We start from the raw sequence: 21,332 nt of genomic DNA on the forward strand, positions 1-21,332 counted from the left end.
TTTGGTATTATATTGTCTTTAAAAATTGTGTGGCTTGTAACGCCACTTATTATTCCTTAGAACTCTGTTTTTCCTCATCGAATTTGTTCACGTGAGAGAGAATATTAGAACCAAAAACCCAAATTCAAAAAAAACATCGCACTCCCTTCTATGTTGCAAGATGTTTCTCCAAAGACCAATATACGACAAAGATTTTAACTTACATAAACGTTAGACTCGTACCAAAACGCCAAAATTACCAAGTGTTCTCTCCACTGAAGGAAAGTGGTTTACACATATACCAACATGGCAACATCCTCTTTTTTTTTTTTTGAATTGAATGTAAAATTTTACTCAACCAAAAAACCTTTTTACAATGAACAAAGTAACATCCTCACAGTAAGAACAAAGTAAGAGCTTAGCTTATTTAGCAAACTTGTTATTTATTGTAACAAACACAACTTAATACAAATATACCAATTTGTTCACTCCATCGCATAATCAACTCATGACACAATAATACAAATAGATGAACCATCGATCAATTACTGGATTCTTGCAGGACGGATTTCAATACCTTGGATGATCAAGCCATACTTCCCATCGAGACGCGTAGTCTCTAAAACACCCATCTCAATCTCATCACTATTAATTAAACCACCTTCATTGAAGAATTCTCCAAGCTCAATCTCCATCCACCCGTCATCTCTCTCCTCAGGTTTCACTAGGTGCCTCATCCCTCTCTCTCCCCTTGTAAACCCTACATCGACATCATCATCATAATCAAAGCATATATCTCTTCTAGAAGGTTCCTGTCCCACTATCCCAACAACAGCTTTTATGGCCTTATCCGTAAACCCATAAAATTCATCCCCTTTCTTGAACACAATGTAAGCAGAGTAACGAGTTTTTGGAGACAGGACACGAGTGTTCGCTCTCCCACGAAAATCGAACCAACATACAAAAACAAGCTCCGCTACTTTTTCAAACCTACATTAATACATACATAACATCATTTGATTGAGGCAAAATAAAACCATATGTAAAGTAATAATGAAAAAAAGTACCTAGATTCAGGAAATGGAATCCATTGCCAATAGCGAGGATCATCTCCCCATGCTATTGAGAAATCATTCAGCGGAGATAACATGATACACCTCTTCCCACTCGATTTCTCTAACCATATGCTCTTTTATTTCCGAAACAAAAATAAAAACCCACCAAATAACTAAGAATTATTCAATAGCAGCATTGCATTATTCTTAAAACGTAATTGCTAAGTTAGGGTTTTGTTTTGTAGCCATACTTCCCTAGCAGAACGAGTTTAAAAAAAACTTCGAAGTCATGATTACTCTCAAATCCTATAAACAAAGTGACTGATATAAACATAATTACCTTTTTGCCATCGTCGATGAGAAGAGGATCGTTACAGAGAGAGAAGTAGAGTTTCTTTTTCGATGAGAAAACTCGCGATGAAGAAACCAGAGATTCGTACTCCGCCGGAATAAACTTCTCCCATATGATATCTGACTTGGCCGCCGATTCGAAGGTTTTCGAGACCGTAGCAGCGACGCAGGCATCGCGTGGATTTGTGAAAGAGATTATGGTTGAAATGCAGTCCTCCGGCAAGGAATCGAACGGAGACGACGACTTGGAAACGATCTCTCCTCCGATCATCGCGGTGTCTTCGTTCGTAAGATTTAACAGAGACGTGCACAACACTCTGACTCTTGACTCTTCTTAAGCGAATAGTCGTTCTACGAATTTACGAAAGTACCCCCTTTCAGCTGATAATGCGCGCGTCTCATTCACGCATCTTTGTTTTGTCGGTGTCTAAGATGGGCCGCGAGAAGCCCAAAGTTCTAAGGTTTTTGGGATCAACTAGTGAAAAAGTGAGCTGGACATCTTTAATCTCAACAAGTTGAAAGATTCAGCAAATGTAGGATCAGTAGTTACTAATTAAAGAAACCAAATCTTTAATACAAAGTTGAAATTTATGGGACAAGCGTTCTTATGGGAAATAACACGAAGTAACATGGTTTGATAAATTGAAATTTATGGGACAATCGTTTTTGAGATTCACTGGATTTTAATCCGTGGTATACCGCGTGTATATAATTTTTATTATTATTTATATTTTATGTTGTATTTGTTTGTTAACTATTGGATGTTTTGTAAATAGATGAATAACTAAATTTTCCGGCTGTTTGTACGACTAAATGTTTATTTTAATTTTTTAATCCGTGATAGAATTCATGACCATTTGTTTGTTATATTTAGTTTGTTTTGTTTTGTGTTTGAGATTCTATTTTGATTTTTAATTATTATAACAAAAAATAAGGGATCTAGATACATAATAAGTCATTTATACGCTATGATTAAGTCACATTATTCCTAATAATTTAATTATTTTACACAATCTTTGTTAAATTAACTTGATTTTATATGTTAAATATTGTAATATTAATAGTTTTGAAAATAACAAAATGGAGATTTAACCCGTGTTAGTACAAATTTAATAATATTTTATTAATTCCAACATGTTCTCTTTATAACTCATCTACTATATAACCATATTAACCTGTTTTTGTTGTAGTGATTATATGGTAATTTAAACTTTTTAAATTTTACATATTTGTAATATTTTAAAATTTTATTAAGTTTATATATATTAATTATAATATTTAAATAAATGTGAACTGAAGTTCTTCTTACGTTAAGAATCAAAGCTCAAAGGTATTAGAAAACAAAATGGGAATCAAATTGTTGTTTTCTTTGTTTGCAAATGATTCAGAGACATAATATCTTCAAAACACAATAAAAAGTGTGGTTAAATATATCATAGTTTCTGTTTTCATATTGATTTTGCTGTAAAAATTTTTAGTTGGAATATGATTTAAAATATTTAGGAAATAAAATCTGAAGTAATGTTATTTTTGGAAAACTTTTAGGGATTAACTTTGTAAATAAGTTTTTAAATAAGTACAAATAAAAGGGTAAAACCCAAAATATACTTCAAAAATGTATATATAGATACATACTAGATTTTAACTTGAGATACACCGCATGCATATAATTTTATTATTATGTATATTTTATGTTATATTTCTTTGTTAAATATTGGATATTTTGTAAATATAAAAAAACTAAATTTTTCGGCTAGTTGTACGGCTAAATGTTTATATTAATTTTTTAACCCGTAATATATACTTCATGACCATTTGTTAGTTATACTTAGTTTGTTTTATTTTGTTTTTTAAAATTCTATTTTGATTTTCAATTATTATAACAAAAAAATTAGGGATCTAAATACATAATAAGTCATTTATACGCTATGATTAAGTCACATTTTTCCTAATGATTTAATTATTTTGTTTTTTTTGGTTGTTGACAAAAATAATAATTTATTTTACACTCTCTTAGTTAAATTAACTTGATTTTATATGTCAAATATTCTAATATTAATTATGTTGAAAATAATAAAATGAGGATTTAACCCGCGTTAGCAAAAATTTAATAATATTTTATTAATTCCAACATGTTATATTTATAACTCATCTACTATATAACCATATTATATACTATTTTAAACTATTTTAATTTTACATATTCGTAGTATTTTAAAATTTTATTAATTATTATATATATATTAATTATAATATTTAAATAAATATGAATCGAAGTTATTCTTATGTTAAGAATCAAAGCTCACAGAGTCACAGGTATAAAAAAACAAAATGAGAATAAAATTATTGTTTTCTTTGTTTGCAAATGATTCAAAAATAGAATATCTTTAAAACACAATAGAAATTGTGGTTAAATATATCATAGTTTCTGTTTCCATATTGATTTTGCTGTAATTTTTTTACTTGGAATGAAATGTAAAATATTTAGGAAACAAAATCTGAACTTATGCTATTTTTGAAAATTTTTTAGGGATTAATTTTGTAAATAATTTTTTTAATAAGTACAAATAAAAGGATATGACCCAAAATATACTTCAAAAATGTATATATTAATAAAGATATAATATGTATAAAAATCACTAATATTTGGAACTTGGAAGTAACATGGTTTGATAAATTGAAAATGAGAATGATAATGATGGTGTAAATATTTAGAACTTGCAGTTATAATTAATATAATAAAAGATGAAGGTGTTTCTCTGCTTTGTTGACACATCAGCTCTTGATTGAAGCAAGAACTAACACATCAATTAAAATTGATGGCCAATCAAATCAAGAGAATTAATACAGGTCAGCCAAGAAATTGTCAAGTTGGATCATAAAAAAATGGATTCGAGATCGGTGAACACGTCGTCGGGAGGAGATGTTTTTCCGTTGGAGATTTGGTGGAATTAGGGGTTTATTCGATTCGATTGATCTGATTACTACTCTATGGCTGCACGATGAAGGATGTTACTTTACATATCGCCTACCATGATAAACATTACGATTTCGAGCAGCAAGAGTTTATTAATTCGATCAAAGTCGCAGCTCGTCTCATCTCTTACAGAATTCTCTTCCATACTATCTTAATCCTCGCCTTCTTGTTGCCTTTTGTCTCCATCCTAACCGCTGGTGTCAACAAGTGCTTCTCCTTTGGAACCCCTCTTTTTTTTTTTTTTTTTGTCCTTTCGAAGCATCTTTGGTTTCATCAAATCGAAGCAGAAATAGATAACCAAAGAGACGATATAACCAACACACCAAAGCAAAAGCATAAAAGAGAGAGAGAGATAAGAGACAACGTTTTCCAAATAATCTCTTATCTAATTAAAGGGATTACCATCCTTCGCAACCTCCTTCACAAGTGCTTCTCATTTGGTAACCCCTCTTCTTCTTTTTTGTCATTTGGAAGAATCTTGTTAAGTTGTTTGGATCCAATTGGTTATGTCAAGAGAGTGTTTTGCATTTTGTAAATTTCTTGTTTGGTATCAGTTGAGCTTCAATTGTATCATAGTATGAAGATTCAAACTATCAAGTTTTATGAAATTTTGTTTGACTATCAAGTTGAGCTTCAATTGTATCATTGTTGTTTTTGTTTTACAGATATGAATGACAATGAAATGTTGCAGATCTTTCGCTATACATACGGAAACCGGTCATGTTATTGAATGAGTATGTTTAAGCCAACACTCACTCTCTCTTCAAATCACTGTATCCTTTTGCAGGAATAGCAACAGGTTATAGAAGCCAAAATAAGGATAAGGCAGAAAGAAATGCAGGATGACGAAGAGAAAATGCAGAAACGTCTGAAATCATGTTCCTCTAGCACAAGCGCAATACTGGCGAGATGGAATATGGTTCAGCTTCAGGTCGGTTTATTTGCCCTGCCAGAACATATCAGGAACAAATGGTGTCACAAAGGCAGTTTTGACAGACTTTGTTTTTAAATTAGAGAAAGAAGAGATGTTGGTATTAAGGTAGCAATCATTACTATACTCCGCTTCACTATTATATATGTAATTTATTTTTCGTTGCCTTTTTTGTGTAACTTTCTGCGTGCAATTGTACCTCAGTATCTGTTGAGTTTAGTGATAACCTTTCTCTCTGTAACATATCCATTGCCGGTATATGCCTTTTCAGATGCAATCAAGTGTTGACGTGGGGTAAAGTGACCCTTTTGGTGGAATAAATAATACGATCTTCAAGGTTACCCTCTCATGGTAGTGAGAACTCAATTTTTGCTTGATATTTTTATTTCAGGGAAAGGTGAAATACTAACATGCTCGCAAATCTAAACTCAGAATTGTTCTATGGGGTGTTAGGAGGTTTGAGTCAATTTGGAATTATAGTGAGAGCGAGAATTGATTTGGACAATAAACCAAAGAAAAACACAAAAATAATATTTTACCCATTAAATTTCTACAATACTAACCAAAATTGAACAAAAATAAAATGCAGGTGAAGATTACCAAGAAAATGAAAAAAATTAAGTCAAGAAAAATAACATCTCAGCTATTCCGAAAAACTATTTTCCCATTTAAAATCTCATTTCTTGACCATAATCAATACAATAAAATTTTCTTGTTTTTCACCAGCTACTAACACCTCAGATTTTGTAACGGAGCAGAAGTTTGACACATGAATAAAAATAGCTAACCAATCAAATTATAATATTAATACAGATCATCTTATTATTTTGCCAACAGGGACACATTGATTCATTTCTACGGATAGAGAAACGGAAAATTTAAGAATGTCCGCCGAGTTCTTTTCCTTTTCACTACGTCTCTAAAGTTTTTCGAATTTGATCTTTTTTGGTTTTTAATCGGAATTGAAGCGACGGAGGAGGTGGTTGCGGAGCGAGCGGCGCAATGGGATCAACCTGTATCGGAGTACTTAGAGCTCACGGAGCAGTACTTAGGGTTTCAACAGCCTGATTCTGTCTATGGTTTCTCTGATGCTCTTGAGGGATGTAAACGGGTCAGTTCATGAAAAATGTTACTTTTTTTTTTATTAGAACCAATTTATTATTGGATCTTTTTGGTTTGGTGAAGAAATGGTTTTTTAATCTTTGAGTAAGTCTGAGATTTTTGTGATGTGTGTTTTGGTTAAAAGCTCTCTTGGACGTTTGAGAAGGAAGGGACTAAACTTGAGTGGAGGTGGAAGTGTAAACCATCACATGATAACAAGAAGATCACTGTTGGGGTCTTGGATTTTCTTATGGAGGCTAATATAAGACTAAGTGTATGACTCTTAACACTATAGGTTCTGATACTTTTGAAGATTTTTTGTGATGTTTGAGAATGATGGTGATTAGTTCTTTATGATTATACTCCACAGGAAGAAGTTGTGAACAAGACGAGATCTTTTGAGAAGATGAAGAGTGAAGCTGAGAGATGTCTAGCTCAAGGTGAAAAGCTCTGCAAAGAAAAAACAGAGTTTGAAGATGCAAGCTATGCAAAGGCTTGTACATTATCTAATATCTATCACCTCCTTGTTTAGATTCGAATCGTTGGATTTTGTAATCTCTTAATTGCTTTATTTTTAGGGATGAGTAGTCTTTGTGAAAAAAATATTGTAATGTTTAGTATTTGATATTATACCTTGTCGATGCAGTTCCTTTCTGTGTTAAATGCAAAGAAAGCAAAACTGAGAGCGCTAAGGGACAAAGAAGATTCAGGGAAGGCAGTTGAGGAGGAAGAGTCGACAGACAAAACCGAAAGCTTTGACGACAGTGTAAGAAGTGACAATGAGCAGAGCGAGGAAGTAGCCTCAAAGAAGGCAACAAGCAGCAAAGCTCATGGCCGGAAGAGAGCTGCACGGAGCTAAGAGATTCCCCTGCATTGAGATTTTAGGTCAGAGTTTCCATTCCAAGTTTTGTCGAGCTCATAGGTAGGAAAAGAGAAACATCTTTTCGTTGAAAATTTGCTAGAATCTGTATTGATTGTGAAAGTAAATGCAATAGGCTTGGAGATGAAATACTACAGTCCCGTCTTGTGAAAGTAAATGCAATAGGCTTGTAAAACCATTTTCTTTACCAAAACCTTTACTTCCCCTATATGGTTCTTGTGCCGCCGTGGGCCGTGGCCGAAGAGATGCTCTTTTGGAGTTTAAAGCCTTTTGGATGATATCTCTTTTAAGTTAATAACAAGTTGATTTTTGAGGAAATACATAAGTTGCGAGCTGATGGGTCTAAGCCAGTTCCAAGGAAACCAAATCAAATGAAGAAAAGGGGTCGTGCTAACAAAAACAGGTACACTCAACTGATGGGTTGAGGTATTTTGTTCTAGCAATTTTCTGCGAGGTTCCGGTTCGTCACAAAGGCTTTTTGTTTGATATTTTGGGGTTCTTAATACAGGAATTGAAAAAGCAGCTAAAGAAAACAAAGAATCCAGAAGAGGCCAACAAATTGAAGAACGAGTTAACTTATGTTGTGAGTGATCCTTTCTTTGCCTCCTCCCCTGATATTAAAAAAAGCTCTCTGATCATACTTTGTTTCCTCACCTGTTATATATACCTCAGGAGAAAATGTTGAAATATGAACCATCAACAAAGAACAAGGGAGCAGCGATACTAACAGAACACAAAAAGAGAGAACGAGAAGCCGCAAAAGAAGGGAAAAAGCCTTACTATCTCAAAAAATGTATGCCCGGAGTCTTTTTACTCAAAAAGTCCCACATTTGTGGGTTGAGCATAACAGTTTTGAGTTTTTTTTTAATTTGCCAACAGTTTTACTGAATTGTTTTCTTTCTACTTACGCAGCGAAAATCCGAAAGCAAACACTCGTCGAAAAGTACAACAGTCTCAAGGTATGTAAATCAGTTTTTACTTCACAAAGTTTAAGTGTTTGTATAAAAACGAATCACTGAATCAGTTCTTTTGTTTTGGGCATAATCCAGGAATCTGGGAAGCTTTCATCGTATCTTGACAAACGGAGGAAGAAGAATGCAACTAAGTATCATAGGTACATTCCCTACCGTCGTTCAGAGGAATAGAGAGAGGCAGTTTTGCTTTCAGACCGATCGCTTACATCAATCCATGACAATTTTGTGGTCGTCTTTGTGATGATTTTATTCCTGTTTTAGGTGTGGTCCTTGCAAAGTGATTGCTCCCAAATACAAAGAGCTATCTGAGAAGTACCAGGATATGGTGTTTCTTAAGCTTGACTGCAACCAAGACAACAAGGTTTGTTCTTCCTTTTGCTATTAATGTGTCTTAATTCTTATGTTAACACATAAATATTGAGAGCAAAAACTTGTGCTTTTTTATTGTAAACGGTGACTGGTTAAGGGTCAAGACTAATGTGCTTCTTCTCTGGCAGGTCTGGTTCGATCATCCAACAATGGATGTAGAGCCTTCACGACAATACTAATGTTTGGTCTGAAATCAGTTTTGTATTGTACACAAAAATCAGCAACTGCAGGTAAGGCATTATCAACAAAAAATGATCAAACACGAAACTGCCGTTCGTGTCATGCATTAGTTTGATTCCATGAATATACAATTTTCTCGTTCGCGAATATAGAAAACGAGTACGACAGTTTGTATATTCATAAGCTATTATCAACAAAAAAAATGATCAAACACGAAACTGTTGGATCAACCAAGACTGGTTCTATGTCCTAACCATTAATTCTAACTAAGATAGTGCCTACTCAATTTATCTTGTCTCACGTGATACTTTACGTTAGAAAATCTCAATTGTGTGCTCGAGATCTAATCTTTTGTATAGAGTTATGTCTTTTTATTGACTTCTGCTTTTTGCTTATTTGTTTAGCAAAAGTAAACACAAGTTTATTTAAAATGCAATCTAACCTATGCAATCTAATTTTATTTATTTCAAAATAAACACCATATAAAATTAACCTGAAAAAACCACAAAAAAAAAAAAAACACGAAGCCAAATATGACAGGGGCTAAATATGAAGACTTGCTTCGAGAATTTTAGGATAAAATAAAAGAACTTGTAGCTACATAACGTGGTCTTAAAATTGAAAATTTGGAATAAGATAAATAAAACATAAAATATAATTTAAATTAAACATAGTGCATGTAGTCTATGAAACGGTAGTTCAATGTAGTACATAGTGTATGTAGTTCATCAAAAATGTCGTCTACAAAGAAATATTCAACAATCTTCAATACACACGCACATGTAATACCAAACAAAAAAACAAAACAATAATACTTAACCTTTCATTATCACAAATACTAACAAAAAAACAAAAAAGATATATATGCAGGTGAAGATAACGAAGAAATAGAAGAAGAGTAACTCCGACCATCTCACCACCTATTTTTCCATTAATAAAGCAGACAATCTCAAATTTTCAAAACAACTATTGTAAAAATCTACTACAAGGATTATTCATTTTGTTCCACAAAACAAAAGTAACTGTTTGCAAAAAAAAAAAACAAAAAAGCACTTTCAAACCAAGTACATAATATACGTTAATTTACATTAAAAAAACTCCATCAATAAAAAAAAAACAAATACAGCCAATCAAAACCACACAATAAATCATCCACATAACAATTCACAAATAAAATGCTAAAGATATAATGAATTTCTATTCCAACACAAACATACAAAAAACAGAATACAACACATGATAAAAAAAAAACAAACAAACCACACACAATAATTAAAATTACACAAAAATCATCCCCGCGGCGTAGCGCGGGTACTATCCTAGTGCTATATAAAAAACCCTTCTTTTAAACACCAGTATGTATTCTACAATACATACACAATCCGATTTAGCTGTTTTACCAAATAATAAATAGCATAATCAAGAGAAACCACCAAAGTTCATTTCATTTAAATCAACCAAACATCTAGCAATAATAATGGTCCACCAATGCATCCTAGTATAAGAAAAAAAAACAAAATTCATTTAAGTCTAAGATTTCACAAAAATAAATTTTTACAAAACCACCAAAAATTAATGACAAAAAATTAAAAACAAAAATATTACAAATTAACATTGTTAAAATAAATATTAACAATGATTTTTAATTTGTTGTTCAAAAAAAACAATGATTTTTAATTACAAACGCTATAACAAAAATTAATCACAAAATAATTGAAAACAATAAAATAACAAACAATCCTGCGGCGTAGCGCGAGTACTATCATAGTGTTTGATAATGGTTATATAGTAAAAATAAAATAAAGAGAAATTCTCATTAATAACACTAATAATTGTCTTGTTTCCAAATTTAACACAATATCTCTATAATTCCCAAAATTAAACTCTAAATTTAAATTACTAAACCCTATTCCCTACCTAAATATAAAATTAAGAACCCAAATCTATAAAAAAAATTCTAAACATTAATTTAAAATATTTAGTTGTGTCAAGTAGTGCTATTTTTGGAAATTTGTGGAATGTTTTCTACTTTTATCTATAAAACATAAAAGTTTATTTTTGAAGTCAGTGGTCTCATACTCTCATTGCTCAGTTGTTAAAATAGTATATTTCTCAAAAACAAATTGGTTAAAATAGTTAACTTGGGTTTTGAAGTCATTGATCTCATACTCTCATTGCCATTTGTATATCTTGATTTTAATAATAATTCCTAAAGGCATCTCCATCAATGGATGTAAACATTGTATGCTAAAAACATATTTTACTATTAATCTTGAAAAAAAGTTAGTTTAAGAAATTCTTAATAAACTTCAAAATTTCATGGGTCCATTGATGGTTATTAAATTTGGGGTTCTTAAAAAGAAATACTCAAATTCAATCTTGGTTTATCAAAGAAATCCTGTAACACCCGCGAACCGAAATCCCGGTTTAGGGATCGCATCGGTCGATGCAGGTTGTGCATCGGTCGATGCAGGGTTGAGTTTCTGCGTTTTGACTTAAGTTAAACGCTGCATTTTGGGCAAAAGGGAAAGGAAAACCCTTAAGTCGTTCCTTTTGTCTCATTAGACGACTTTGGCCGTTTTTGAGAGAAAAGGAGGGAGAAAAAGTGTTCTTGAGTGTCCTTGAGTGTTCTTGGTGATTCCTGGTGTTTGGAGGCGTTTCCTGTAGAGATCTGTAGCTGGGATCGTTGTAGAAGCTTCCTAGGAGCGTGTTCTTGATTGTTTAAGGTTCAGAAACTTCTTGGCAAAGGTAAGTGCATGACCATGGCTTATCTAAGCTGGAGATTACTCTGATCTGTTTATTTTTGTGTTGTTAGGCTTTCTTGTGGCTTGGGATCGATTCTTGTGGTTGCAGGAACGAAGATCCGGCGAGAAGCTTCGGGGAAAACAATGCTCGGCATGAGCATCGGTCGATGCACTATGTGTGTCGGTCGATGCTAGTGCGAGGACGGCGCGGATTGACCTAGGAGCATCGGTTTATGCCAGGTGGAGGCGTCGGTCGATGCGATTAGGGTTTCCGCGTGATGTCGAGCATGTGTCGATCGATGCAAGTGGAAGCATCAGTCGATGCAAGTAAACCTGTTGTCGATCGATGCATACCTTGTGTCGGTCGATGATGGTCCCTGATGGTGTCGGTCGATGCAATCCTTGTGTCGGTCGATGCAGAGCCTGGTTTGTTTGTTTATTGTTGTTTGATGGTTAGAGTATCTCTATTGCTTGTGTGTATAGCCCAGTAGATGGGAGGATTGCCTTACTGTGTGTTTATAAAATACTCATGCATTGCAATTTGTGTTTGTGGTGCAGGTAAAGGCAAAGTGTGATCGTGGAATCAAGGCAATGAAGAGGAGGATGATCTAGTGGTTCACTTGGTTGTCTGGCTTCTGTTAGATGGCTAGAGTTGAGTCCTCGAAATGTTGTTTAGGATTGCTGGTTCTCTGGTTTATGTTGTTTGGATCATTAGGTTATGATTTGGAATTAATGTTGGTTATTATTTATTGAATTATTTATTGGATATTGGTATCTGTTATTTCCGCTGTTGGTTGTGTTTGTGGTTAGGTGGCTAGTGGGTATGGGACCACTAGCTGTAGTTATTTATTATTATTATTTATTATTTATTAAAAAAAGCAGGTCAGGTCGTTTCAAATCCAAAAACAAAAAGTTTATAATAGTGTCAAAATTTATGTGATTCAATCTCAAAATCACCTAACAATGTGTAGAGATACATAGCAAATGACCAAAACCATTGCAATGAACCAAACCATGCATCAGATGTGAAGAAAGCTTCAAGATTTTTGCCGTCAATGGGTTGCTCCACTCATCGCGCTTTGGGATTATCATATGATATCTCCTCTTTGATATATAGTGATGACCCCAACCATACGTCACGCTTTGGGATTATCATATGATATAGTGATACATCCTCTTACATACATACATCAAAAGAGATCAGAATCAAAAAGAAAAAAACAAACTTTTGGGGAAAAAACCCCTTGATTTGTTTTACCAACGCATCTGCATGGAACCGTAGAGAGGGTTTGGAAACACAACAAAAGTGGAAATTTTTCAGTCAAATCCGCCTATTGGCTTGCAATGGAGACAAATGCCAAGTCTTTAATACATGAAGCATCGGCTCAACCGTCCACAAATCCCCTCAAGCAACAGGTTTGGAAACTTACTGCTGATCCAAAAATAAAAGTGTTTCTGTGAAAATTGCTAAGTGGAGCGTTACCGGTGGTTGATTTGTTATTTTATAGTGGAATGAAAGTAGACACTAGATGCAAATCTTGTGGTCTTGAGGGAGAATCTATAGAGCACGCCCTGTTTACTTGCTCGCTATCAAGACAAATTTAGGCTCTATCAGACTACCCTATGTCAGCAAATGGTTTTCAAGATGGATCAGTTTTCTCTATTCTCCACCACTTCCTCATAAACAAAGACAACTTAAACTGGCCTCGTGAACTAAGGAGAAGCTTCCCATGGATTATATGGAGAATTTGGAAGAACAAGAATCTATTTTTCTTTGAAGGGAAAAGGTTCTCATCGTTAGAAACAATCCAAAAGATCAGACAAGATTCTGAGGAATGGTTCCTTGCTCAAACAATTCAGGAAGAAGTGCAGGGGGAACTACAACCGGAACTCTTCATTCAAATTCAGCTTCAGAGGGTGCTGTCTTAGAAAGGAAGTGGATCCCTCTGATTCATGGTTGGTTAAAATGTAATGTGGGAGTCTCTTGGTCGAAGAGGAATTCGTTACTTGGGGGATCATGGGTACTAAGAGATGATCAAGGTAAGGTTCTGCTTCATAGCAGAAGAGCTTTCTCAGCTATTTTCTCAATGGAAGAGGCAAACCTTACTTGTCTGTTGTGGGCTATCGAAAGCATAAAGAGCCATAATATGAACAAAATCATTTTTGCAATCGAAGACCCTGTCTTAGTTGGAACAGTCCTTAGACCAAATGCTTGGCCCTCTTACAGATATCAAGCGATGGAATTGTGGAGAGTGTTGGGAAGATTTCAAGACTGGAGATTCATTTTGGAAGGATCACTAGCAAACAGAGGAGCTAGTCTCATTGCGAAAAGTGTCACTGCAGAGTGTCGGCTTCAATCTTATGTTGCAGATGGACACCCTAGCTGGTTGAATAGCTTATTCGCGGATGAGAGAGTTCTAATGCTAGTAGCTTTTTTGATAAGAGTCTTTTTGGTATAGGCCTGATTTCATATACGCTAATGGTAAGAGTAGATATATATAATCTTGTATATGGCTATCGAAAACGAGAATGGGATTCTCGCGAATGTAATTTTGGTCTTTCGACTTAGTAGTATAAATATCAACATATGACCAAAAAAAAAATAATAATAAATTTTTTTTTGATATTTATAATGGACCGATGACATTTACTTACTCTGCCATAAAAAAGAAATAGGTTTCATAGGTATATGCAATGAGTATATTTACGCTAGGACCATGCTAATTTTACATAAAAAAATAATGTATTTTAAAGTTAAAAAAACTTTCAAATTTTTTTGATATGTAATTAAAGTCCATTTTCTAAAAATTAAACTATAATTTTTTTTGGCTACTTTCATAAGCTGACCCAGTATATATCCCTTATCTTCTGGGATTATTTTCTCACGATGACACATGCATGTTCTGAAAGCCACTAGTAGTTCTTAAGAATCTTTGTAGCTAAATAAAAATTATAGCTGTACAAGTACAACCAAGACAAGCATCGCATATATGAAACTATATAAAAGGGACCTCACTAAAAAAGCTTAGACAACGAATTAACTAATATTTGTTTATTATTAATATTTCAAATCGATTCTTTGGGTTCATTTGGGGATTTTTGAGTTTTGAATACACTGACGTCACTTTAATTAAACAGTTTTTTCTTTTTCAAACGTTCATTAATGAGAATAATTTTGAACTTTTTATTAGTTGGTACATAAAATTTACTTCCTTCTTTGACTTCCCCCACCCCCAAATAAATGGAGAAATTAGATTTTGGCATCATATGTTTGTCTTGGGACTCTTTTTAAGGATTTTGTCCACACACACAAAAAAAAACTCTTTATGGACCAATTTAAGCCCAATCAGAGTATCAGACTAAAGATTTATAGATACTTCAGCTTTTAAGATTTCTTGTTCTGCTTCAGCTTGTAAGACGGTGTCTCCAGCAATTTCTCCGCCTTATCTACATCATCACCACAGGTATTCGTGCATTCGGCTAGCTCATCTCCAATTTCTCAGTCTTTGCAACCTCCTCCACCCTTCAGAATGAAGCTTTGGAAGGTCTTCATTCAAGGAGACTACGCTTGGACAGCTCTGATGATTATGATCTTACAAATGTAGATATCTGAGTTCAGTGTCATTGTTTCAAAAGGTGTTTGTGGAGAGAGGATTTCAAGTTATCATCTCTCTTCTCTGCTTGGAATGAGTGACTTTAAAATAAATAAATGATTGATTTTGGCTAATGTTCATGATATAAATAAGAAGATTTCAAAACTGTCAATAAATTAAAAATTTACAAAATCTAAAATAAAATTAATTTTCTTGATAAGGTTAATGATGATATTTTTACATCACTTTAATGATAATTCGTTTTAGTACAACTCTATCAATATGTTATAATCATTTTACACACACACATATATATATATAATATATATATACATATAAAAAATAAAGTATAATATATGAAAAAATAAGCAAAACATATGCAAAAGCTATTACTTTTTTCACCCCAAAATCTATACTAAATAAAAGTAGGAGCTATAAGGTTATAATGCTGTCCACATAGGATTTAAAACATCCAATAAAGATTAACCACTTCATTATTTAATTTTTTTATAATTCACAAAACTTTCGGTATTATTAACATCCAATAGGAATTAGCCACTTCAATATTTAACATTTTTATAATATTTTTTAAAAAAGGAAAAAGTTTAATCTATGGAAAAAAATAAATATAATAAAATATTTGTAAATTTAAGTTTTTCTCTACAAAATAAATAATTGGTATAAAACTAATCAAAATATAAAAAATTTAATTTATTAAAAATGTTAAATTGATAAACGAAAATAATTAAATTAGGATTATTTAAAATATTTAAAATAAAGGTAAACGAAAAAGTAAAATCTATGGAAAGAAAATAAATATATAATAAAATATTTGTAAATTTAAGTTTGAAAATGTTTAATCTATGGAAATAAAATAGATATAATAAAATATTTGTAAATTTAAGTTTTTGTTTCAAAATAAATAAATGATATAAAACTAATCAAAATATAAAAATTACAATTTTTAAAAAAATATTAAATTGATAAACGAAGATACTTAAAATATATATATATATATATATATATAAATGTTAAATTTCTAGAAATTGTTATGGCGATTTGCCCTATATCTTTTTGACCCAAGAAACCAAACCCTATATTGTGTCCGTTTTAACGTCGTCTGTTACTGTAAGTTGTAACAGTGTTTTGGTCCACTGTCACTTTTACTGAATTTATGTGTACAAAAACTTGTTTGAGGTTGTCCATCCATATCTACGGAACTATCCTTCTTTGCACGTGTTTTGTGTAACACTAACCATCAGTGACCATATAACATCAAGTCAGGTAGGATTATAGCCTTATACGGCTAAGATCTCGGAGTAGTTAAGTACAGAACCGGCTCAAGGGGGCGGGAGAGGGGCAAAAGCCAAGGGTCCACTCCAAAAGTCAGAAAAAACTCTTGAACAAATGGTCCACTCCCAAATTCAGAAAAAAAACTCTTGAACTTACATTATCTATCTTAGTTCTAATTCGTTTGTATATATTGTTAAAGGGATATGTAAATGTTATTGTTGTTAAAGTGACTTAAAATCTCTGAAGACGTCTACAAAAGATGTAAAGACTGTGTAAGACGCACAAGGCTTTTACTGGGCTTTTACTGGGTTTTTGTAGAGACCGACTCAAGGCAGGGTTAGGGTTTTGGGGGTGTAGACGGCGCAACCGGCTGTACGGTGTAATAGATTCTAGAAGATTCACAAGATCTTTTATTTCCTATTGTATCGGGTTTTTTGGGGCCTATATAAGGAGACTAGGGGTTTGTAAGGTTGTTCATCAGATTAATAATATAAACCCTAGACAAAGGGTATTCGCCTCAAGAACACTCTGTTTCTCTTTTCAAATTCTTTCTTATTCTGTTTCTGTTCATCCGAATTCACAACAACTGGTATCAGAGCGCCAGGTTCAATGACGAGTTCCGTGAAGTTTGAGGTTCCATGTTTCAATGGAATAGGAAACTTCTGTCTCTGGCAGACCCAGGTGAAGGACATGCTGAATCAGCAAGGGATGAAGAAAGCTTTGTTAGACACAAAGCCAGAAGCGATCTCACAGGATGACTGGGATGAGATGAGGGATAAGGCGGGTTCAATGATACGAACATGTCTTGGAGATGAAGTCGTGCATCAGGTTCTAGAGCTCAGATCTTCAAAAGAGATCTGGGATAAGCTAGAAAAGATGTACATGTCGAAGTCCCCATCTAGCAAGTTGTACCTGAAACAGAGGCTGTATTGGTTTAAGATGGCTGAAGGACCAAATCTGGTCCAGCATATTAACCAATTCAACCAGATCACTGGAGATCTAGGGCGTGTGGGTGTTATAGTTGAGGACGAGGATAAGGCCATGCTGCTGTTGTGTTCTTTGAATCATGTATATGAGACGTTGGTGACTGCACTATTGGCTGACAAAGAAACGATAAGTCTGCAGTCAGCGACAGACTCCCTGCTTGGACATCATAACCGACGCCAACAGCATGGTGGTGGTAGCAGTGACAACCCTCAAGGTGATGGACTATATGTGAGTATAATTCAAGGTAGCGGAGTACAGAAGAACAAGGGAAAGCAAAGAGATGGCAAGATGAAGAAGATAATCTGTTATAAGTGTCAGAAACCAGGACACTATAAGAGAGATTGTCCTCTAAACAAGGAGCAGAACAAGACGGGAGGTTCATCTAGTTCTGTGAACGTGGTTCAGGCAGAAGACGCAGTGAAGGTCGAGTTCGATTTGCTTGCAGTGACTAAAAACAATCACACAGATTCTTGGATACTGGATACAGGCTGTTCATTCCACATGACTTCAAACAAGCATTGGTTTGACACGTATCAGGCTGGAAATTTTGGTACTATTCGAATGGCTGACAATAGAAGCTGCAGCGTTGTTGGTATTGGACAAATCAAATTTCGGATGCATGATGGCACTTTCAGGATTTTGACTGAAGTGAGGCATCTTCCAACGGAGAAGAAGAATCTGATATCTCTTGGTACACTTCACAGGGACGGATTCAGGTTCAAAACTGATGATGATAACTGTGTGAATGTGCGCAAAGGAGATATGGTGTTGATGAAGGGTCAGCTCACAACATGGAGTGTGTATCGTTTACTTGGAAATGTGGCTGTAGGTGGAGCTGCAGCCGTGGTAACTGAAACAGATAACACAGCTCTATGGCATATGCGGTTGGGGCATATTGGAGAGCATGGTTTGTCTGAACTTCACAAGAGGGGTCTTCTGAATGGTTTGAAGAATTGTAAGATGGGGTTTTGTAGGTTTTGCGTGATGGGGAAGCAGTCCAAGGCATCTTTCAAGACAGGTCTACACACCACAAAGAGTCTTTTAGACTATGTGCATTCTGATGTGTGGGGCCTACACAAGAACATTCATTAGGAGGAAGGAGATACTATGTCATCTTTATAGATGATTTTTCTAAGAAGGTTTGGGTTTACTTCATGAAGCAGAAATCTGAAGTTTTTGAGAAATTTAAGATTTGGAAGGCTGAAGTGGAAAACCAAACAGGGAGGAAGATGAAGTATCTGAGGTCTGATAATAGTACAAAGTATACTAATGGAGAGTTTCAGAAGCTGTGTGAGGAGCAGGGTATTCAAAGGCAATTTACAGTGCGGAAAACACCACAACAGAACGGTATAAGTGAAAGGATGAATCGTTCTATTGCAGAGAAAGCAAGGTGTTTGCGGTTGAATGCAAGACTCCCGAAGATCTTCTGGGCTGAAGCAGTATACATGGCAGTCTACCTCATCAATAGATTGCCAAGGGTTTCTTTAGAAGGAAAGGTTGCTGAAGAGGTATGGACTGGGGTAGACATTGATCTATCAAACTTGAGAATCTTTGGATGTCCAGCTTATGTGTTTGTTCCCAACGATGAAAGATCAAAGCTGGCTTCGAAGTCCAAGAAGTGCATTTTTCTGGGTTTTGAGAAAGGCGTGAAAGGTTTCAATTTATGGGATCCTGAGGCTAAGAAAAGAGTGATCAGTCGAGATGTGGTGTTTGATGAGCAGTACATGCTGCTGCAGGCGAGTTCAGAACGAGTTCATGTAAGCATTGAGGCTGATACTGGTTCAAAGATAGCGGAGGATGAAGAGGAGTCTAGTGATGCTAGACCAGCAACGGAAGCAGATGAGCAAACCCCTGAGGTGGAGCAGTCTCCAAAGGTGGGGAAGAAGGGTAATCAGATACGTACAGAGGGGAGTTTGGCTGCAACCAAGGAAAAGCGTGTAGTGAAGGCACCTGTGAGATATGGGTATGAAGATATGGCTAGCTATACTCTGATGATTAGTACAGATGATCCATCTCGTGAAGCTATTAAAAGTCCTGAAAAGGAAGAATGGATTGCTGCTATGACAGAGGAGACAGTTAGTATGAACAAGAATCAGACATGGGAGCTTACAACACTTCCAAAGGGGAAGAAATCAATTGGTTGCAAGTGGGTCTTCAAGAGGAAAATAGGAGTCTCTGAGAAGGAAATTGTGACTTTCAAGGCGAGACTAGTAGCGAAAGGGTACTCACAGAGGGCAGGGGTTGATTATGACGAGATTTTCTCCCCTGTAGTTCGACACACGTCCATCCGTGTTGTGTTGGGACTGGTAGCTTGCTGGGATTTGCATCTTGAGCAAATGGATGTGAAGACAGCATTTCTCCATGGGAATTTGGAGGAAGAGATCTATATGGAGCAACCTGAAGGGTTTGTCAAGTCTGGAGAGGAGGCGCTTGTATGCAGACTGAAAAGATCTTTATACGGGCTGAAGCAGGCTCATAGACAGTGGTACAAACGTTTTGATACTTACATGTTGCAGATAGAGTACCAGAGATGTGAGTATGACTGTTGTGTTTATGTGAAGAATGTTGGTAACAATTCTCCCATATTTCTGTTGTTGTATGTTGATGATATGCTCATTGCTGGAAGCAATATGGATGATATTGTTGAGTTGAAAGGGCTATTGGGAGAAGAGTTTGAGATGAAGGATCTTGGTGCTGCAAAGAAGATTCTTGGGATGGAGACTCACATGGATAGGAGTTCTCAGAGATTGTGGTTATCTCAAAGAAGCTACATTGAGAAGATACTTGAAAGGTTTGACATGAAGAATGCAAAACTTGTGTCTACTCTTCTAGCGAATCACTTCAAGCTCTCAGCACGTCAGTGCCCTATTTCTGATGATGAGATCAGAAACATGGCACAAGTTCCTTATGCAAGTGCAGTTGATTTTCTGATGTATGCGATGGTTTTCACAAGACCAGATTTGGCTCAAACTGTTAGTCAAATCAGTAAGTACATGTCTAAACCTGAGAGGGAGCACTGGAATGCAGTGAAATGGATTCTCAGGTATTTGAAGGGTACTACAGATCGTGGTCTCATGTTTGGAGGACATGAGTGCAAGGCAGAAGTTGTGGGTTTCGTTGATTCAGATTATGCAGGTGATCTTGATAACAGAAGGTCTACAACCGGGTATGTATTTACTCTTGCTGGAGCACCTATAAGTTGGAAGTCTGTGTTGCAGTCTGTAGTTGCAATGTCAACCACTGAAGCCGAGTACATGGCAATAGGAGAGGCAACTAAGGAGGCATTATGGGTTAGAGGACTTGTAATGGAATTGGGTGTTGAGCAAGGTGGAGTTCAGCTACACCGTGATAGCTAGAGTGCTTTATATCTGGCAAAGAATCAATTGTATCATGGTAGGACAAAGCACATTGAGGTAAGATATCACAAGATCAGAGAGTTATCAGTTTCTGGTGTGATTTTACTGCAGAAGGTGTACACGTCTGAGAATGCGGCTGATATGTTGACCAAGCCTGTCACCATGGAGAAGTTCAAGCACTACTTGGATTTTCTCCAGGTCTTTCATTGCTAGATGAAGACAAAAGGTTCCCCCAAAAGATAATAAGGAGTTGAAGTTGAAGTCAATGAGATTTTGTCTTCAAGATAGAGTTTGTTGTTAAAGTGACTTGAAATCTCTGAAGATGTCTACAAAAGATGTAAAAGACTGTGTAAGACGTACAGAGCTTTTACTGAGCTTTTGTAGAGACCGACTCAAGGCAACTTAGGGTTAGGATTTTGGGGGTGTAGGCGGCGCAGCCGCCTGTACAGTGTAATAGATTCTAGAAGATTCACAAGATGTTTTATTTCCTATTGTATCGGGTTTTTTGGGGCCTATATAAGGCGACTAGGGGTTTGTAAGGTTGTTCATCAGATTAATAATA

The 21,332-nt window shown here is 35.1% G+C and overlaps 4 protein-coding genes across 7 annotated transcripts; 3 read left to right on the forward strand and 1 right to left on the reverse strand.

The window, feature by feature from the left end:
• Nucleotides 1–405: 405 nt before the first annotated feature.
• LOC104779571 (F-box protein PP2-B10) lies at nucleotides 406–1,768 on the reverse strand. Of its 2 annotated transcripts, XM_010503938.3 has the most exons (3): nucleotides 1,375–1,768; nucleotides 1,047–1,168; nucleotides 406–969 (listed from the first exon to the last, which is right to left on the reverse strand). In XM_010503938.3, the coding sequence occupies exons 1-3, from the start codon at nucleotides 1,654–1,656 to the stop codon at nucleotides 525–527; spliced, it is 849 nt and encodes a 282-aa protein (XP_010502240.1). In that variant the 5' UTR covers nucleotides 1,657–1,768; the 3' UTR covers nucleotides 406–524. The 2 variants fall into 2 exon arrangements, with proteins under 2 accessions (XP_010502240.1, XP_087365853.1); XM_087509727.1 differs by lacking the exon at nucleotides 1,047–1,168 and having other exon boundaries at nucleotides 1,375–1,692.
• A 2,460-nt stretch (nucleotides 1,769–4,228) lies between these two features.
• LOC104779573 (DNA repair protein XRCC4) lies at nucleotides 4,229–7,674 on the forward strand. Of its 3 annotated transcripts, none has more exons than XR_015596401.1 (7): nucleotides 4,229–4,802; nucleotides 5,028–5,401; nucleotides 5,565–6,404; nucleotides 6,540–6,668; nucleotides 6,765–6,887; nucleotides 7,041–7,316; nucleotides 7,390–7,482. XR_015596401.1 is itself a non-coding variant. In XM_010503940.3 (7 exons), exons 4-6 carry the CDS (start codon nucleotides 6,645–6,647, stop codon nucleotides 7,251–7,253), a joined length of 360 nt encoding a protein of 119 aa, XP_010502242.1. In that variant the 5' UTR covers nucleotides 4,229–4,802; nucleotides 5,028–5,401; nucleotides 5,565–6,404; nucleotides 6,540–6,644; the 3' UTR covers nucleotides 7,254–7,279; nucleotides 7,390–7,482. The 3 variants fall into 3 exon arrangements, 2 of the variants coding, with proteins under 2 accessions (XP_010502242.1, XP_087365848.1); XM_010503940.3 differs by having other exon boundaries at nucleotides 7,041–7,279; XM_087509722.1 differs by having other exon boundaries at nucleotides 4,254–4,802; nucleotides 5,565–5,729; nucleotides 6,035–6,404; nucleotides 7,041–7,674.
• On the forward strand, nucleotides 7,540–9,083 carry LOC104779572 (rRNA biogenesis protein RRP36-like). Its single transcript, XM_010503939.3, has 7 exons — nucleotides 7,540–7,677; nucleotides 7,783–7,857; nucleotides 7,947–8,067; nucleotides 8,187–8,233; nucleotides 8,324–8,388; nucleotides 8,510–8,609; nucleotides 8,746–9,083. Exons 3-7 carry the CDS (start codon nucleotides 7,953–7,955, stop codon nucleotides 8,794–8,796), a joined length of 378 nt encoding a protein of 125 aa, XP_010502241.1. The 5' UTR covers nucleotides 7,540–7,677; nucleotides 7,783–7,857; nucleotides 7,947–7,952; the 3' UTR covers nucleotides 8,797–9,083.
• A 4,293-nt stretch (nucleotides 9,084–13,376) lies between these two features.
• Nucleotides 13,377–14,000, forward strand: LOC147945217 (uncharacterized). The gene has a single exon (XM_087509152.1). The coding sequence runs from the start codon at nucleotides 13,377–13,379 to the stop codon at nucleotides 13,998–14,000; it is 624 nt and encodes a 207-aa protein (XP_087365278.1).
• Nucleotides 14,001–21,332: the final 7,332 nt, after the last annotated feature.

Source organism: Camelina sativa, chromosome 4, assembly GCF_030686135.1.
Source record: "Camelina sativa cultivar CO46 ecotype springtype chromosome 4, ASM3068613v1".
NCBI classification, from domain to species: Eukaryota; Viridiplantae; Streptophyta; class Magnoliopsida; order Brassicales; family Brassicaceae; genus Camelina; species Camelina sativa.

What these genes read in the sequence shown, in the direction of transcription:
- LOC104779573 (XM_010503940.3), top strand. Translation starts at nt 6,645, where the DNA reads ATGGAGGCTAATATAAGACTAAGT. An exon ending in AGGCTAATATAAGACTAAGT is followed by an intron (nt 6,669 to 6,764) that starts GTATGACTCTTA and finishes TATACTCCACAG; the next exon opens with GAAGAAGTTGTGAACAAGAC. An exon ending in AAGATGCAAGCTATGCAAAG is followed by an intron (nt 6,888 to 7,040) that starts GCTTGTACATTA and finishes TTGTCGATGCAG; the next exon opens with TTCCTTTCTGTGTTAAATGC.
- LOC104779572 (XM_010503939.3), top strand. Translation starts at nt 7,953, where the DNA reads ATGTTGAAATATGAACCATCAACAAAGAACAAGGGAGCAGCGATACTA. An exon ending in AATGCAACTAAGTATCATAG is followed by an intron (nt 8,389 to 8,509) that starts GTACATTCCCTA and finishes TTCCTGTTTTAG; the next exon opens with GTGTGGTCCTTGCAAAGTGA. An exon ending in ACTGCAACCAAGACAACAAG is followed by an intron (nt 8,610 to 8,745) that starts GTTTGTTCTTCC and finishes CTTCTCTGGCAG; the next exon opens with GTCTGGTTCGATCATCCAAC.
- LOC147945217 (XM_087509152.1), top strand. Translation starts at nt 13,377, where the DNA reads ATGGTTCCTTGCTCAAACAATTCAGGAAGAAGTGCAGGGGGAACTACA.
- LOC104779571 (XM_010503938.3), bottom strand. Translation starts at nt 1,656, where the DNA reads ATGATCGGAGGAGAGATCGTTTCCAAGTCGTCGTCTCCGTTCGATTCC. An exon ending in TCATCGACGATGGCAAAAAG is followed by an intron (nt 1,169 to 1,374) that starts GTAATTATGTTT and finishes CGGAAATAAAAG; the next exon opens with AGCATATGGTTAGAGAAATC. An exon ending in ATTCCATTTCCTGAATCTAG is followed by an intron (nt 970 to 1,046) that starts GTACTTTTTTTC and finishes GTATTAATGTAG; the next exon opens with GTTTGAAAAAGTAGCGGAGC.